Source organism: Lissotriton vulgaris, chromosome 1_2 (genome assembly GCF_964263255.1).
Source record: "Lissotriton vulgaris chromosome 1_2, aLisVul1.2, whole genome shotgun sequence".
Classification (NCBI taxonomy): Eukaryota; Metazoa; Chordata; class Amphibia; order Caudata; family Salamandridae; genus Lissotriton; species Lissotriton vulgaris.
In genome coordinates this window covers 324,436,730-324,453,846 of record NC_141686.1, presented here as the reverse complement: position 1 = coordinate 324,453,846, position 17,117 = coordinate 324,436,730, and the positions used below count along the sequence as shown (strand labels likewise).

Below are 17,117 nucleotides of genomic sequence, written 5' to 3'. Positions count from 1 at the left end.
CCGGATGGTATAGTGGACATCCTGGCCGATCATTATGAGCAATTGTATGCCCCCCGGGCGTCTTACACATCTGAGGAGGCGTATGACTATATCAAAGATTTGACTGTTCCTCAACTTTCCCCTGAGGCAGCACTACTGTTAGAGGCAGACATCACCATAGAAGAATTACAGACTGCAACCTACTCACATGCCTCTGGTAAGGCGCTGGGACCTAATGGATTCCCAGTGGAACTGTATAAAAGAACTGCACAGACATCTGCTCCCTTCTTGCTTGAGATGTTTCTTGATAGTCCCGAAGCGGGAGAGCTGCGGAGAGTCCAGCGGCTCGCCACTATAGTCACGATCCATAAACCCGGCAGACCAGAGACAGACTGCGCGTCCTATCGCCCAATCTCCCTGATAAATGCAGAACCCAAGATCCTGGCCAAACTACTGGCGTTGCGGCTACCCCCCACCTCTCCTCCTTAGTGCATCCGGACCAGTCTGGATTTATGCCGCACCGTAGCACGGCACTTAATTTGAGTAGGCTTTATGCGGTCTTGGCACGTATACCGTATATTCAGGAGCCTGCAGTCATTCTCTCCTTAGACGCCACTATGGCATTTGATACCGTGGAATGGCCTTCCTTGTTCGCAGTACTATGTCACATGGGCTTTGGTCCAAAATTCTGCGCCTGGGTTCGCCTCCTTTACAACAAGCCCTTGGCACACGTTCCAGCCAATGGACACATCTCCCGAGACTTCCCACTTGGTCGAGGTACGCAGCAAGGATGCCCGCTGTCCCCACTGCTTTTCGCACTGATTCTGGAGCCACTTGCAATCTGGATCAGATGGGAACCCTCTATCAAGGGACTTTCTTGGACCAATACGTGGGAGGACCGCATATCCCTATATGCGGATGACATTTTACTATATCTCACCTCCCCCAAGAAATCCATTCTAGAATTGCTGAACGTCTGTGAGAAGTTTGGTAGAGTGTCTGGTTACAGAATAAATTGGTCCAAGTCCGTTCTCCATGTCTTGGCCGGCCCTCCTCCCATTCTACCCGTGAGTTGCCCTCTGCGCACTACTGTGACGGCATTCAAATACCTGGGTATCTATGTTACAACAGACCCAAACTAATTTTCTGCTTTAAATCTTAGTCCCCATCTAGAGCCATTTAAGCGTGATGTTAAGGTATGGTGAACTCTCCCACTTACACTTTTGGGTAAGGCGGCACTATACAAAATGATGGCGCTCCCGCGATTTCTATATGTCCTTGAGAATACGCCATTTCTAGTTCCTGACTCTTATTTCAGAACTATTGCTACTACTGTTTCCAATCTTTTGTGGGATGGGAGGCTCGTATCGCGCAAGCTAAGTTAACAAAGAGTTGGTATGATGGGGGAATAGAAATGAAATGAAATGAAATGTGGATTTATAAAGCGCGGTTTCTGCCCAGGGGCGTCCAAGCGCTAGTATGAGGTGTATTTGCTGAACGGAAGAGGTTTGGCTAGGAGATTAATGTTGGGCATTGAACAGGAAAGTTTTCAGCTGTTTCCGAAAAGAGAGGAGGTTTGGGTTGGACCTGAGTTGAAGGGGAAGGGAGTTCCATAGTTTGGCGGCATTGAGGTAGAACATCCTGCCACCAGCTCTTGCTCTTTTTATTCTGGGCACTGAGGCCAGAAAAGACTGCCTTGATCTAAGATTTCTGGTGGGGTGGTACTGGGTTATTAATTGGCGTCCGATTGCTGGTCCTGTATGCCAAAATGCCTGGTGAGAAATACACATCGCCTTGAAGGTGATTCTTTGTCGTACGGGTAACCAGTGCAGCTTGTTCAGCCCAGGTTTGGCTGATTGTCTGCGGGACAGCTTGAGTAATGTGCGGGCTGCGCAGTTCTGCACTACTAGGGCCTTACTAAAGTCCTACCGGGATTGAATCAGGCCCTGGACAGCTACCTGTTTGGCCTCCACAGGTAGGAGAGGGAGGACTTTCCTCAACATCCTGAGAAGACCAAAACAGGTTGCAGATAGTTTAGTAGCCTGAGTGTTGAAGGTTGAGAGCTTTGTCCAGCCAGACCCCAAGCTCTTTATGTTGTCTTTGGGGGCTGGGGGGTTGCCTAGGCAAGGGGGCCAGAGGGACTTGAAGTGTACCGGAGATGTGGGTCCCAGAAGCATCAACTCCGTTTTATCCCCATTGAGTTTGAGGGAGGATGTTGTCATCTATCCCTTGACTTCCTCCAAGCATTTCAATAGTCCTGATGAAGAAGATTGGCCGCCCTCCTGCGCCAGAGAGACCACTAGCTGAGTGTCATCCGTGTATGAGATGATTTTAATGCCAAACGGACGAACAACCTCAGCTAGTGGTTTCATATAGATATTAAATAGCGCTTCCCAATGTGGAATTATACTACTGGGCGGCCCATGTTAAACCGATACATTACTGGTTGCATACCCCACAGACCGAACCGGCATATCTAGCTGATATACAATGCTTGGAAAGCAAACGGCTGTTGGGTAATCTATATAGCCGCCGCATGCCCTCAGACCTACTTGAGCCCAAGCGACATTTTGTACAACTTTGGTATAAGGCGAATAGGCGTCTTAAATGCTCTGGGACGATCACACAGATGACACCGCTGTGGGACTCGTACAGGCTAGGCTTCCTTCGTAACAGTACGGAGTTCTGGAACTGGGATAATATATGCATTTCGGTGGTGGGTGATCTCTAGAAGGGAGGAAAGATGGTAGACTTCTCCCACCTTCAAACACATTACGAAATGACACAAAAGGAGAAGTTCAGATACCTCCAAATCAGACATGCACTCCAGTCAGTCATACCTGCAGATACTGAGCTACAGGAATCCTCTCCTCTAGAAGATAGGCTTCTGACAGAATATATGCCAGATAGGGCCACTTCTTTGACCTACCGGAAGCTGATAAACAACCTTCCTGACATGACGTCCACACTAAGACAGAACTGGTCCAGAGACGTGGGCGACTTTGATGAGTCTGAATGGCAAGAGGCCCTTTCGTCCCCCGGGAAACAGCAATACCCTCCAGATTCAAACTGGTTCAGCTCAAAATATTACATCGTACATATTACACTAGAACGACGTTATTCAAGATAGGGTCAACCTCCCATAAATATTGCTTACGACACTGTGGAGACGAGGGGACATTCTATCATACCATATGGGACTGTAAACACATAGCAGCATACTGGACGGCAGTCATGCGTACAATTTCCCAAACTATAGATGTTTCCCTGGTGCCTGAACCCCGTCGTTGTTTGTTAAACGTATGGAAGCCAAACGACCTTAATCATCGACAACAAGATTGGGTAATGTTGGGCATGATGGTGACAAAACGTAACATCGCCTTATTGTGGGGCTCAGAAACACTACCTACCCTCCTTAAGTGGTGCAAGGATATGGATGAAATGATGGTGGCAGAGTAGTCGGTGTTTATACATCGTGGGTGCCCCAAGAAATTGGAGAAAATTTGGGGGCTTGGAATACGTTTTGTGGTAATATTTGTGAGCCTCCAAACCTTACGGACGATGATAGTGCTTCAGAATGACACAGATTGGACATGTAAAGATTAATAATACTGATGTGTCAATACATGTACTCTTCATATGTAACTTGGACAATGTGATAGGCAGCTTTGCTCTCATGATCCACACAATGCATATTATTTCATCTGTATGTATCAATGCCCTATTTGTTCTGTTAATACAAATATTTTTTCGAAGAAAGAAGGTGAGGAGGGTCTGAAATTAGTTATATTAGACTTATTGCAACGAAAAATAATGCAAGATGTTACCAGCAGTCTATGTAATAGTCCCATTTTACCTGTGGTTAAACGTGATGACGGAACAGGACAGGTCAAATATAGGATGATTGTTGATTTGAGAGCCATAAATAAAATAGTGGAACCACAATACCCTGTTGTACCCGACATTACTGCTACGTTTTCATCTGTACCACCTTCAGCCCAGTGGTTTACCGTGATTGATCTGAAGAATGCTTTCTTCAGTATGCCCATACACCCAGATAGCCAATATTTGTTCAGTTTCAGTTTCCAAGGAAGATCGTACAAATTCTGTTGAGTTCCCAAGGGGTATACAGAAAGTCCTAGCATCCATAGCCAGGCATTAAAAAGACAACTGGATAACTGTACTTTGCCATCAGGTACAGAATTAGTGCAATATGTGGACGACTTACTGATCACAGCTGAGACAGAAAACATTTGTAAGCAGGCTACGCATGCTGTTGTAACATTTCTCGCTTTGCATGGACACAGGTTTCGTCAGCTAAACTGCAGTATTGTCAACAGGACAGGTCATCTCCTGTCGAAAGGCGGGAGGAGATTATCATCTGACAGAATACAAACAGTGCAGAACATTTCCAGACCTAGAATTCAAAAATATATGCGTGCATTTCTTGGGATGGTCTCCTTTTGTAGACAATGGGTACCACATTTTTCTTATCTGGCCAAACCATTACTGTCCTTAACTCACAAAGATGTGGAAGATCCCGTCCTTTGGGAGGAGGAACATCAGAATAGCTTTGTGGCTTTAAAAACTGCTTTATGCAATGCACCTGCTTTGGGCACACCAGATTACACTAAAAACTTTGCATTGTTCGTACATGAAAGGGAAGGGTGTGCAATGGCTGTACTAACTCCGAAAAATGGAGAGAAGAATAGACCTTGCACCTATTTTTCCTCAAAATTGGATCCGGTAGCGAGAGGCCTACAAAAGTGCCTCAAAAATTTTGCTGCGGCGGCTGCTACAGTAAAACAGGCAGACTCTATTGTCCTTGGACATCTAGTTATGGTTCACGTACCTCGTTCAGTAGACGCACAGCTGAATAAAACCAAAACTCAGCATTTAACTAATGCTAGGTTGACTCAGTATGAGCTAATACTAATGGCCACTAATGTGACCTTGCAGCGGTGTAATATCATAAACCCAGCTACTCTGATGCCTCTCCCTCCGGAGCAGGATGAAGTACAACATGATTGCGTGAGTGTCACTGAAACTGAAACAAAAGGTCGAGTAGATTTGGTAGATGTACCTATGCCAAAAGTCGATGGAACACTATTTGTGGATGGCTCTTGTCTAAAGAGACCAGATGGAACTACCTCTGCAGCCTATGCAATAACAACCAATAAAACAGTTGTTGAAACATGTAAAATAGAACATATATCTGCTCTGGCAGCCAAGTTAATTGCTCTAACTAGAGCATGTGAGCTTTCAGAAAAGTTAGCAGTAAACATTTACACCGACAGCCAGTATGCCTGGGGGTGGCACATAACTTCGGACGATTGTGGGCCGAGAGAGGGTATATTACATCTGGAGGTGCCAAAATACAGCAAGGCACCTTGTTTACAAGACTTCTAAATGCTCTTGCATCACAAACTAAGTTGGCCATCATGAAGTGTAGTGCACACAAGAAAATCACATACCATGTACGTCAGGAAAACGCCTTTGCTGACGAGACAGCAAGACACACTGCATTGAATGAGTACACCTTAAGATATGTAGTGTTGAGGGCTGATAAGGAAGAAACAGACATTGATCCTTACAAAGAGATAAAGCACATTCAAGCATTTGCAAGTGAAGATGAGAAGAAGCAGTGGGTTAGGGAAGGATATTATTTGGACATTTGAAAAAGTGGGTCCTGCCCGATAGTTTTCTCCTACCCATGCTTCACATGGTTCATGGTCCTGCACACCTGGGGGCTGATGGGATGACAACTACCATTGAAAAGATATGGGTAAACAAAAATACAAGAAAGACAGCTGTAAAACTTTCTAAGAACTGTATGACCTGTGCTCTTCATAATGTGGGAAAAGGGATACAAGTACCACCTGGTCATTTCAGATTGCCGGAATCCCCCTTTGAATGCCTTCAGATGGATTACATAGAAATGCCCCCTGCCAATGGCAAAAGATATGTTCTGGTCATTATATGTAGTATCTGTATTGGGTGGAGGCATTCCCTTTGAAAGATAACACTGCATTGAGCACAGCCAAGATATTGTTGAAAGAGTACTTCTCTGGCTACGGTTTGGCCAGAAGTCTCTGGAGTGACAACGGGGAACATTTTTCGAACGAAATAATGGATCTAGTATGACAAGGATTGGGGCTAAAACAAAAATTCCATCCAGTTTATCATCCAAAAGCGGCCGGGCTTGTAGAGTGCTGCAACGCTACATTGAAAAATAAACTGCAAAAAATATGTGCATCAAGCACTCTCATCTGGGTAGATGCTTTACCCTTTGCCTTGTTCTCCATGAGGACAACTGTTACGTCCAAAAACAGACTCTCTCCATATGAGCTTGTTATGGGGAAACCAGCAAATGTATATGGGTTTGCCTCTCCACCTAAGTTGCAAGAATTGACGCATTCTGCTTTATTGGATTATTGTAAAGAACTAACTTCTGCCCTGTCTACCATTCGCGAACAGGTCAGAGACACTTGGTCCCCGCCTCTGGAAGGAGAAGTACATGACATCAAGCCCGGGGACTGAGTCCTGAACAAAAACATTTTGAGGAAGAACAGCCTACAGCCCAGGTGGAAGGGGCCGTCGCAGGTTCTATTAGTAACACAGACAGCAGTTCGATGTGATGGACACAAAAACTGGATTCATTTATCGAATGTGAAGAGAGCACCACCATTCTGGCCAAAATTGCCCCCGGAAGAGGACCGTTCCCTCCGAAGGACTGGTGACTACACTCCTGCACGCATCGATGATCAACAAACTGTATCAGGATACAATCTATGCCCAAGAAAACTGAAGAGTGCTTAGGACGGAGCAAGCACCAACTGCCACGCTCTGAATAGTGCCAACTTTAAAGGACTAACTTGTGCAGTGAGGTTAGTAAAATAAGGACACTGCTGACAAAGATCTGAAAGGAGAATAAAGGAATACCTCCCAAGCCCAAAGACCCATAGGAGGAGAGGGTGCGAGGTAAAATTTTGTTAAATCATACCAATTGCAAGGCCTGTAACAGTGAGGCCTATAATGAACTCTGTTGAACTGCCACACATGTGAGATTGTACATTTCAAAATTCTGAAGCATTATTTCGAATGGTACTGCTATTTGGAAGAACAACTAGACTCATTCCTTTGCTAGATATGGAGAATACATATTCCACCCTTAAATTGAACAAGAAAGGGCATTGGCACTCCAAACTATGCATATTATGTATGTTGTTTTGTATAATGTCTTTGGTCATTGGCTTATTATATCTCCTAGAGCTCTACCATCCTATTGCAAAAACAGCCCGCTTACATCCGAGTTGTATTGTGGTATACTTATATAGCGCAACCTGTCACCACCAAGGGCATCCTGGCGCTTTGACCCATGATCCAGCAAAATCAATAGCTCAACCTGTCCTAGGAAAAAGGAAAGTTTTCAGCGCCTTTCTAAAGGCTAAGAGATCCTCAAGACTTCTCAGGGATATTGGCAGGGAGTTCCAGAGTTTGGCCGCCGCTACTCTGAACGAACGGCCACCCATCCTCACTCTCTGGAAGCGCGGAACTACAAGTAGCCTGGCCGACGAGGAACGTAAAGCTCGGGATGGAAGATACCAGGCAAACATTCGCCGCAGAGGGATTGGGCCCAGGCCATGGATAGCCCTGAACACAATACACGCTGCTTTGTAGCGAACGCGTAAATGGACCGGCAGCCAATGGAGTTCCTGCAACGCTGCCGTAGAAGAGCTGTGGTAGGGGCGGGAGAGGGCGAGTTTGGCAGCCATATTTTGCACCCTTTGAAGCTTGCCCAGAAGTGTTATCGGGGCCTCCAGAAGCAGTGCGTTACAATAGTCAAGTCGACTTAGGATGGTACTTCGCACTACTTCTGGTCTGGCTTGCTCAGGGAGGAGGGGTAAAACCTTACGCAGCATGCGGATCAGCATCATGCACGTTGAGGTTGTCTTATTTACGTGCAGATCCAGCTGCAGGTTGGGCCCAAAAATGACGCCCAGATTACGCGCCGATTGTGCGGCTGACACCGTCTCTGAGAAGGACGGGGGCCAAAAGTCGTCTGGGAGATCTCGGGGAACTCGGTCAGTGGAGCAGTGCAGGACCTCTGTCTTGGTTCCATTGAACTGTAACGAGTTCAAACGGAGCCATTCCGCTGTAGCCTGCATGCACCGGTGAAAAGTTTCCAATGGGACTGCATCCTGTCCCTCCAGAGAAAAGACCAGCTGGGTATCATCCGCATAATTAAATGCGGAGATCCCAAATGATTTAATAAGCTGGACTAGAGGGCGGAGGTAGATATTAAAGAGTATAGGGCTGATGGCTGAGCCCTGGGGTACTCCTTGTCCCACTCTCCGCTCCTCTGAGCTGAAGGGAGGGAGCGAAACCCGTTGCTGACGGCTGTCCAAGTAGGAGATTAACCAGTCCCTGGCCTTGTCTTTGACCCCGCATTCTTCCAACCTCGAAATCAAGGTAGGATGACTGACCGTGTCGAACGCGGCCGACATATCGAGCAACACCAAAAATGCTGCCCGACCACTGTTGACTCGCGCCCGCAGATTGTCTAACACGGTCATCAACGCGGATTCCGTCCCGTGCGCTGGGCTAAAACCGAATTGCGTCTCATCCAACCAGGTGTTCTCTTCTAAGAAGCCGGACAGAGTGCGGGTAACCAATTTTTCCATGATTTTGACTGGAAAAGGAAGCAGGGAGATTGGCCGGTAGTTAGAAAGGCACACAGGGTCGAGCGTAGGTTTTTTTAAGAGCGGAGATACCACTGCCTTCTTCCAGCAGCCCGGTACAGTCCCTGTTTCAAACGACTGGCAACAGATGGCATGCAAGGGCTGGAAGAGATCCTCTTGAAACACCTTCCAGAGTTTTGGAGGAAGAGGATCAAGAGGCGAGCCAGATGAAATCGTGAGTGCTAGACTGCCAAACTCCTCCAGAGAGGGAAGGGGAAAGCTGCTCAGCTGGGGTCGGCTGGCCTCAATCGCCGGAGCTCCCAAGCTGAGAGCCGGATCCAAAGAGGGAGGAGAAAAGCTACTCAGCTGGGGTCGACTGGCCTCACTCGCCGGAGCTCCCAGACTGAGGGCCGAATCCAAGGCGGGGGAGGGAAAGCCACTCAGCTGGTGTCGACTGGCCTCAATCGCCGGAGCTCCCAAGCTGAGGGCCGGATCCAAAGGGGGGGAAGGAAAACTACTCAGCTGGGGTCGACTGGCTTCCGTCGCCGGAGCTCCCAGGCTGAGGGGCTGATCCTCTGGTCGGGGTCGACTGGAGGGCGTGGCCGGAGCTTCCAAACAGAGGTGAGCGACCCTCTGCAGGGGTCGACTGGCCATCTCCTCCGGAGCTCCCGCATCAGTGGTGGGATTAACTGGGTCCTGCAGACCCTCCAGGATTTTACGGATTTTCTCCTCGAAGGCATCCGCAAGTGAGTCGCAAAGAGCTTGCGATGAAGGGACTGCACTAGCCACACACGTAGGGTGGGCAAGGTCCCTAACGATTTTAAAAAGGGCCTGTGCCTTGTTTGGGGCCTGCTTCAAGGTGGATTCAAGATAGGTCGCTTTAGCCATCTTGATTTGAGCTTTGTATTTTTGTATAGCAGACCTAAATACCATTTTCTCCGAGTCTAAATACTGTTTCCTCCAGACCCTTTCTGCGCGTTTACAGTCAAGTTTAAGCTGGCGTAATTCGCTCGTGTACCAAGGGCTAGCTCGGTTCACCCTCCCTCGTGACTTCCGAAGGGGTGCCAACTTATCCAACGAACTCGATATGGACTGGCAGAAGAGAGTATAACTCTCTTCAGCTGTGTTGCCAAGCTTAAAGTCCTTACCTAAGATGTTCGGCAGTGGATAGGTTTTGAGGATTCGGGACCAAGGTCTCTCTAGCTTGGCTAGGGGTAGTCCAGCCTTTCGCAAAGTATGGTCCTCAGAACAAAGGGAAAACATAATCAGAGAGTGGTCTGTCCAATACTGGCACTTGATATCATCTAATGATACCCACTGTGGGTCCGCAAACACTAAGTCCAAGGTGTGGCCTTTTCGATGCGTGGAGGCGTTCACCAACTGTTCTAAATTGATATCTGTACATGCTTGGCTAAGGGAAAAAAATGCATTGTCCAGCGAACTGCCTGCCCAGAGATTAAAATCTCCAAGAATCAATAACTTGGAGTGGGAGCTAGAGAGTTCATAAATCAGGTCAATGAGGAGAGATATGGAAGGTGCCGGTCCCGGGGGACGATAGCATAGGACACCCGAGCAGAGTGTCAACTCCTGCTGTTTGACTGTAAAACCCATCAGTTCAAATCCTGGTACTTCTCGAATCTTTAGCTGGGAGAGGGTCAGCGAGTCTCTATAAATGTACCCGATTCCCCCTCCTCGATTGAGTGGGCGCGGGGTGTGGCTGATTTTATAGCCTGAGGGGCAGGCTAGGCCCAGCTCGACCTCACAATCCTCCCGAGTCCACGTTTCTGTGAGAAAGAGGACATCGAGTTTTTCAGAATCGATGAGGAAGGCTATTTCCGTGTAGTGCTTGCAGAGGGATCTGACATTAAGCAGCCCACAGGAAATTGGCCTAAAAGTTGGAGGCCTGACCGGGTCCGGACATGGTCTGAGTCTGAGTAGCTCAGCCCGAGAGTAGGCTATGCGAAGTGGGCCAGAGGGGCCAGAGGTAGCGGCCCTAAGCGCGTCCGTTGCGCGAACGGGCGCAAACGGGCTTACCTCTGGCGCACCTCCGGCGCCCCTGCGGCGCCCCCGCTGCGCACCGTTGCTGCGCACTTGTCTAGCGGCCATCTTAAATGGCCGGCGGGGTGTCGCGTGGGTCCTGGCAGGGCGAGTGTCTCTCCCTCACCCAAGATGGCGCTCAGTGTGGAAGGACCTTCTCCCCACTCCAAAATGGCGCTCGAAACCGGCGCGATGGTACTACAGTGCCCCCGAGTCCCTTCTGTCCCACAAAATGTGGGTGTGCAGCAATTAGAGTGCAGGTAAGAGCTCCCTTATTTCCCCCTAAGCGGCGCTAACAATATACAGTTAAAAGCGCGAAGCGCTCGGCGCAAACAAGATAAAAACAAAGTAAAGTAATATTTTTTAAAAGTTACAAGGCAGGAGGAGCGTTATGCACGCAGCGCTAAAGCAGGAGTTAGAATCAGACTGAAACGAGGTAGGAGGTCCTACTATTATTACCTCCTCCTCCAATGCGTGGGTCCTGGCAGGGCGAGTGTCTCTCCCTCACCCAAGATGGCGCTCAGTGTGGAAGGACCTTCTCCCCACTCCAAAATGGCGCTCGAAACCGGCGCGATGGTACTACAGTGCCCCCGAGTCCCTTCTGTCCCACAAAATGTGGGTGTGCAGCAATTAGAGTGCAGGTAAGAGCTCCCTTATTTCCCCCTAAGCGGCGCTAACAATATACAGTTAAAAGCGCGAAGCGCTCGGCGCAAACAAGATAAAAACGAAGTAAAGTAATATTTTTTTAAAGTTACAAGGCAGGAGGAGCGTTATGCACGCAGCGCTAAAGCAGGAGTTAGAATCAGACTGAAACGAGGTAGGAGGTCCTACTATTATTACCTCCTCCTCCAATGCGTGGGTCCTGGCAGGGCGAGTGTCTCTCCCTCACCCAAGATGGCGCTCAGTGTGGAAGGACCTTCTCCCCACTCCAAAATGGCGCTCGAAACCGGCGCGATGGTACTACAGTGCCCCCGAGTCCCTTCTGTCCCACAAAATGTGGGTGTGCAGCAATTAGAGTGCAGGTAAGAGCTCCCTTATTTCCCCCTAAGCGGCGCTAACAATATACAGGTAAAAGCGCGAAGCGCTCGGCGCAAACAAGATAAAAACGAAGTAAAGTAATATTTTTTTAAAGTTACAAGGCAGGAGGAGCGTTATGCACGCAATGCTAAAGCAGGAGTTAGTTCCCCTCTGACTTTGTCTGCTCAGTTACAGTACCACCCGAGGATATGGATCACAGGGAGGGAATACAGACCCATCAAGTAATTGATCAAAATAATTGCTGGATCTGCATGCAATTTCCAGCCTATGTGGATGAAGAAATCCCCCTTCTCTAAGTACCCCTGCCACTTGAAGCATCCTGTTATGCATTACACAATGTGGTACTGAGAATTCAGCTAATAGGGGTCCTCCGTAACCTGGTTACCTCCCGTTCTACCACTAGCACTAGAACATCAACTGTCTCCTTGTACACCCGGTACCATGATGACATCCTCCAGGTAGGGAATTGCAATGAAGTTTTCTTGCCCAATGCAACATTCCCCTTTTCTAATATATTCCCCCCACTATTTTTGGTAAATAATGATAGTACACCTCCGCTTGATAGGGACACCAGGGAAATACCCTTCTTGAAGATGAGGCAGCGTAGTGTGCTTGGGAGTATATGTATTAGAAGTAATGGTACTGCCAACATGGGGAATAGTACCAATTGCAATATGACTTTTGTGGTGACTTCTAAGGAAATAACTGTTCCACTTTATGTTGGTGACTCAGTTTATTTCATTTGTGGTTCCAGGGCCTATACTTGGCTACCAGTGAATTGGGTTGACTGTTGTCATCTAGGTCTTGTTACACCAGCAATGTCTGTAAAAAGTACTGCAGACTTAAATAGAGCCTCCAGAACTCTAATGGGTAGGAGGAGTGTTGATCAAGGAGATACAGTATCTGAGATAGCTGGTGATGTACTAAAGGCTTTTGTTCCATGGTTTGGTCCTGCCATAAATTCCAGAAACATACGCAGGTTATCCCGTCTATTGGTAGCAACTATAGAGGAAACAGCAGAGATAACTGAGAACATCACAGTTGAGCTCAAGGCTCTCAGATTGGTTTCTCTTCAGAACTGGATAGTTCTAGACATGATGTTGGCAGAACGGGGTGGTCTGTAGGGTGATCGGTGCCTCCTGCTGCATGTATATACCTGACTCCTCCACGGCAGTTAGGGAAGCTGTCAAGAGACAGTATGATATTGGAGTGCAGGCCCATAGTGATGTTGCCCATGGGATCCTGCAGGTTCCTTTTGGAACGCTTTATCTTCATGGGGATGGAATATAGGGATGTTCCTAGTGGCTATCTTCCTTGTGGTGATTTGATGCTGTGTTCTCATTAATTGCCTGCCCATGTGCTGTCTGTGTTTAGGACGACTGCTGAAGCCACCCCCGATACCCCCAGTGACACTGACTAACGCTCTTATAATGAGGGATATTGTAACTCAACAATTAATGGAAATAGTTTTTAGTAAAAGACGAAAGCTCCTCCATTTTGTATTTTCCAGCAACCATTTTGTGTTAGCCTTTTCTAGCCTGCCTCCTCAGCACATATAATGTGACTGCTTCATCTGCACAAGGAAATGTTGATTCATCAAATGACCCCAGAGCATATGTTTGTACTCTACTTGATAGCATGCAAATAAAACAGGGTGCATTGCTTAAAGGTCAATGACTCATTTGTTTAACTTTCCTATTAAACTAATGCCATAAATAACAGCTAACAAAAGACTTCTGATGGTAACAAATTATTGTTGACACAGGGGTTGTGACCTTTTGTTCCATATCCAGATGACTAATCAAGTGAGCGCCTGACTCTTTGACCACAGGCCTGTCTATGTTTATACTTGCCACAAGTTATGCATAGTTCTGCTTTATTTCTTCGTACCAAGAGATTACTGATGACTGATGGGATTTAGTGAGTAATCTTTATATTTGTGTTCTGCATGCCATGTATACATATTTCCAGAGTTACTGGTCCTGACCAGTACATGGTATTGTCCGGAGATCATTAATCATCCTTGACAGCTGCTGATTTGTCATATCCATTCTCACCTACGCTTGTTCCATCACAAGAATATATAAGGCTGCCTATGACTGTGTAAGTTGTCCACTTCTCTCATAGCCACATGGAGCTATGAGGTGGCGTACCCGCTTGAGCGCAATAAATCTTTTTATGTTTCAGTTACCTTCGACTGCTGGTCTTCCTTTGTGAGCATACCTGGGCGAGGTAGCAAAAGATCTACTTCGACACTACCCTTCCTCTGAAGATTGTTAAAGGGGCCTCTCGTGGTGCCATTAACTGAACCCTAAAAAGAGAGGACCCAGCACTCTGACGGCCCTCTTTTAGTAAATATAAAGGCAAACCTACCCATTCAAAGAAAAAGAATTTGGCAAACTTCTTTCGCAGGTCCTCCAACCCATCATTGGCCATGTCAATAAGCGCGGCTTCCTTGATGTTCTTCCCGTAGAGATCTGTGAGGGAAGCAGAGGTGTTAGAAGACTAAAATGGGAGCGACACGCACCACGGTTGGGAATTGTCAGACATTCATAAGTCTGGGAGATGTTGGCTTCACAACCAGTCAATGCTTATTCAGCCTCTTATGAGGACAGCAAACCCGATTGGAAACGTTACCCTGTTAGGCTTCTTTCTTTCACATTCTGGTGCTAAAGCCTTCATTGAACCCTGGTGTAATGTTGGCTTCATCGCTCCTGAGGCACTGAGAATGTCTTTGAACTAAGCCTTTGTGGGACCTTCAACTCTCTCTAACTTATATCTAGTTCCCCTCACTTCTTGCTTACTTCCACCAAAAAATGGATTGCATAAACCCCACAGTCAATCCGTACCCCCACCTCCTTGTATGGTGCTCACCGTGTTTGCGCCCCAAATATCGTAGGATGGTATTGGACTGGAACAGGATAAAATCACCATCAGCAAACTTGGGTAACTGCCCAAAGAGCTAAACAAAGGACCAGAAAGAAGAGAGAGTAAATACATTGGGCCCAGTTTGGAGCTTACAGCCATAGTGAAAGGATTCTGGTGGGTAGAGCATAATAGATCGAGCTTCAGCCGATCAGCCCCTGGTGATAACCTGAGACATCCCCAGCATCGACCCACCCCCATGAGTACCTGCGTGTGCTGTTATCAATGTACACCTCATAGACCCACCTGGCCTATGAGGCGAGGATAGCTGGGTTCGCTGTCCATCTGTGAGAGCCAGGGGGGATATGGTGCAGTCCCAAAGTGCAATGCAATGTCCAGACAAGCCTTCCGTGCAGCCTTTGTCTCACCTGCCTTAATCGTGAGACTGAGGAACCCTGCACTAACTGTCCACACTCAACGGGCTCCTCTTCACATTAGTTGATGCTGTGCAGCTCCTAGACCTGGCTTAGTTCCAAAAACAACAACGTACATTGACAGAAGGTGGCTCTCTGCCTTCCAAGGTCATGATCCATTTATCTTTGGAAGAGCCTCCAAACCTAATGGCTATTACCGAAGCTTCCATTGGGTAAGTGTGTGCTCTCCCCCCTACGGGCACAACTACTACCCCTCCCCTAAATACAGTATTTAGGTACCAAAATTCCAGGCAATTTGCAACTTAATATCTCCAGCTCCTGTCCCAGTTTGAAAGCCCAGGATATCCTCACAACCTCCAGTCCTCACTTAGGACCTTGGACGCCACAGAAAATACCACTGGATCTTCTTTGGTGACATCTTAGAGTGAGTGGACAGTGAGTAGCTGGCATGGAATTTACTAATGGACCTGTCATAGGTGCTGGGCCCTGGTTCACCCTACTATGAAGACTCGCCTTAGCGAGAGGCGTAATGATCTTTACTCATAATGACTCACCAATGTCTTTTTGATCTCAGCCTTTCCACACATCCAGTCTTCAGTGAGTACTTTGTCCTCCTTCCATTCGCAACCTTGGTCTGCCAGCAGCAACCGCATGGGCTCTGCCCGGCCTTGAGGGAAGGAGATACAGTAGAGTTAGGAAATCGCAAACAACCTGGGCCCGATTCACACAAGTAATAAACGACAAAATCCCAGCTTTACGACTTAAAGTTAGGATTTTGTCTCAGTTAAACTTAAGTTTTGGTCTTAAGTTAAGTTAAGCCTCATTCTAGGGCACTCAGGTTGACTCCCACTTCACTAGAGACATGTTTGGGTCTTATGTTCAAAATGGGGTAAGTGCACAAACTAAGCTTCAGTCCTACTGGTCCTCTCGCACAGTTTGAATAACACCCATCTTCGCACCGTACATGAGAAGAGATCCATTTTTTTAATGCCGCGTACACTGCATTTCAAAGGTATTTCTGCGTTATTGCCCCGGGACCATCCAGACCATGACAGGTTGTTCAAAATACAGCCTGTCATGGAACAATTGTATGCCAGGTTTCCCGAGATTTATTTTCCTGAAAAGAATATAGCCATTGATGAGTCCTTCATCCTGTACAATGGACGGGTGAAGTTCAGGCAGTACATTGTGAGCTAGGGCGTCAAGTTGTACATGCTGTGTGAGAGCTCTACGTGCTATTTATACAGGGTGAGAGTGTGTACAGGGAAGGGCTTCGCTGTAAAACCTGAAGGAGTGTGCTAGGAGTAACTGAAAATATTGTATCAGAGCTTTTCCAGCAACAACGTCTATCCTGGAGTACATGTTTAGTGAGCTGTTCGAAGCTGCACTGTGGCCTCTGGGTGCAGTTTGTTCTCGCCACAAAGGATTCCCGCAGGAGCTTGTTTGTGAGAAGCTGTAGAAATACTAGAGTTCACAGTCAAGTTCTCTGATAGGTGTGATGTGTACGTGCTCCCTACCATTCACGATGAGAGCACTTCCCCCATCGCATTTTGGGGTACGATGGCCAAAGTTCACAAGCCCACCTGAATACTTGATTACAACAAGTACATGGGTGGAGTGGATACGAATAACCAAGCCATACAACCAGAGTCATAAAACTTGCACTTATAAGAAGCTCTTTACCCACTTTATGGCAACATAGAATGCACGTGTTGTTCATCCTCAAACCACCACAGGAATATCCGGTGTTGTTTCTTGACTTTCAGAGTTTTTACTTGATGGTTGTTTTCTTTCGTTTTCATTACAGCAGGTACGGAACACTACAATTCAGGCAGGAGATTGCATCTGCGCCCATTTGCAGCACAGAAATGACCACACTAAATGAAAGCAAGTGCACTAGTGCACACCTGTGTTTCGGCTTCTAGACCACCGCCACCACTAGAACCAACTTCCATCCGTGTATGGCGAGCGTCACCATTTGAATATGAGATACTGCCTGTAGCTCAACACTGAACACTGACAAAACAGAAGTTGTGATCTTCAGCAACAACACCCCTCATTGTGACACTTTCCAGTGGTCCTC

General features: G+C 47.3%; 1 protein-coding gene across 1 annotated transcript in view; it reads right to left on the bottom strand.

The window, feature by feature from the left end:
• LOC147736631 (glutathione S-transferase P-like) overlaps positions 1-17,117 on the bottom strand; it is a 166,423-nt gene that overhangs the window by 86,601 nt on the left and 62,705 nt on the right. The window contains exons 3-5 of the mRNA XM_086953395.1: positions 15,589-15,701; positions 14,610-14,697; positions 14,109-14,212 (exon numbers count right to left, since the gene is read on the bottom strand). Coding sequence (XP_086809521.1) covers positions 14,109-14,212; positions 14,610-14,697; positions 15,589-15,701 — 305 coding nt within the window. The remainder of the gene's footprint in view (positions 1-14,108; positions 14,213-14,609; positions 14,698-15,588; positions 15,702-17,117) is intronic.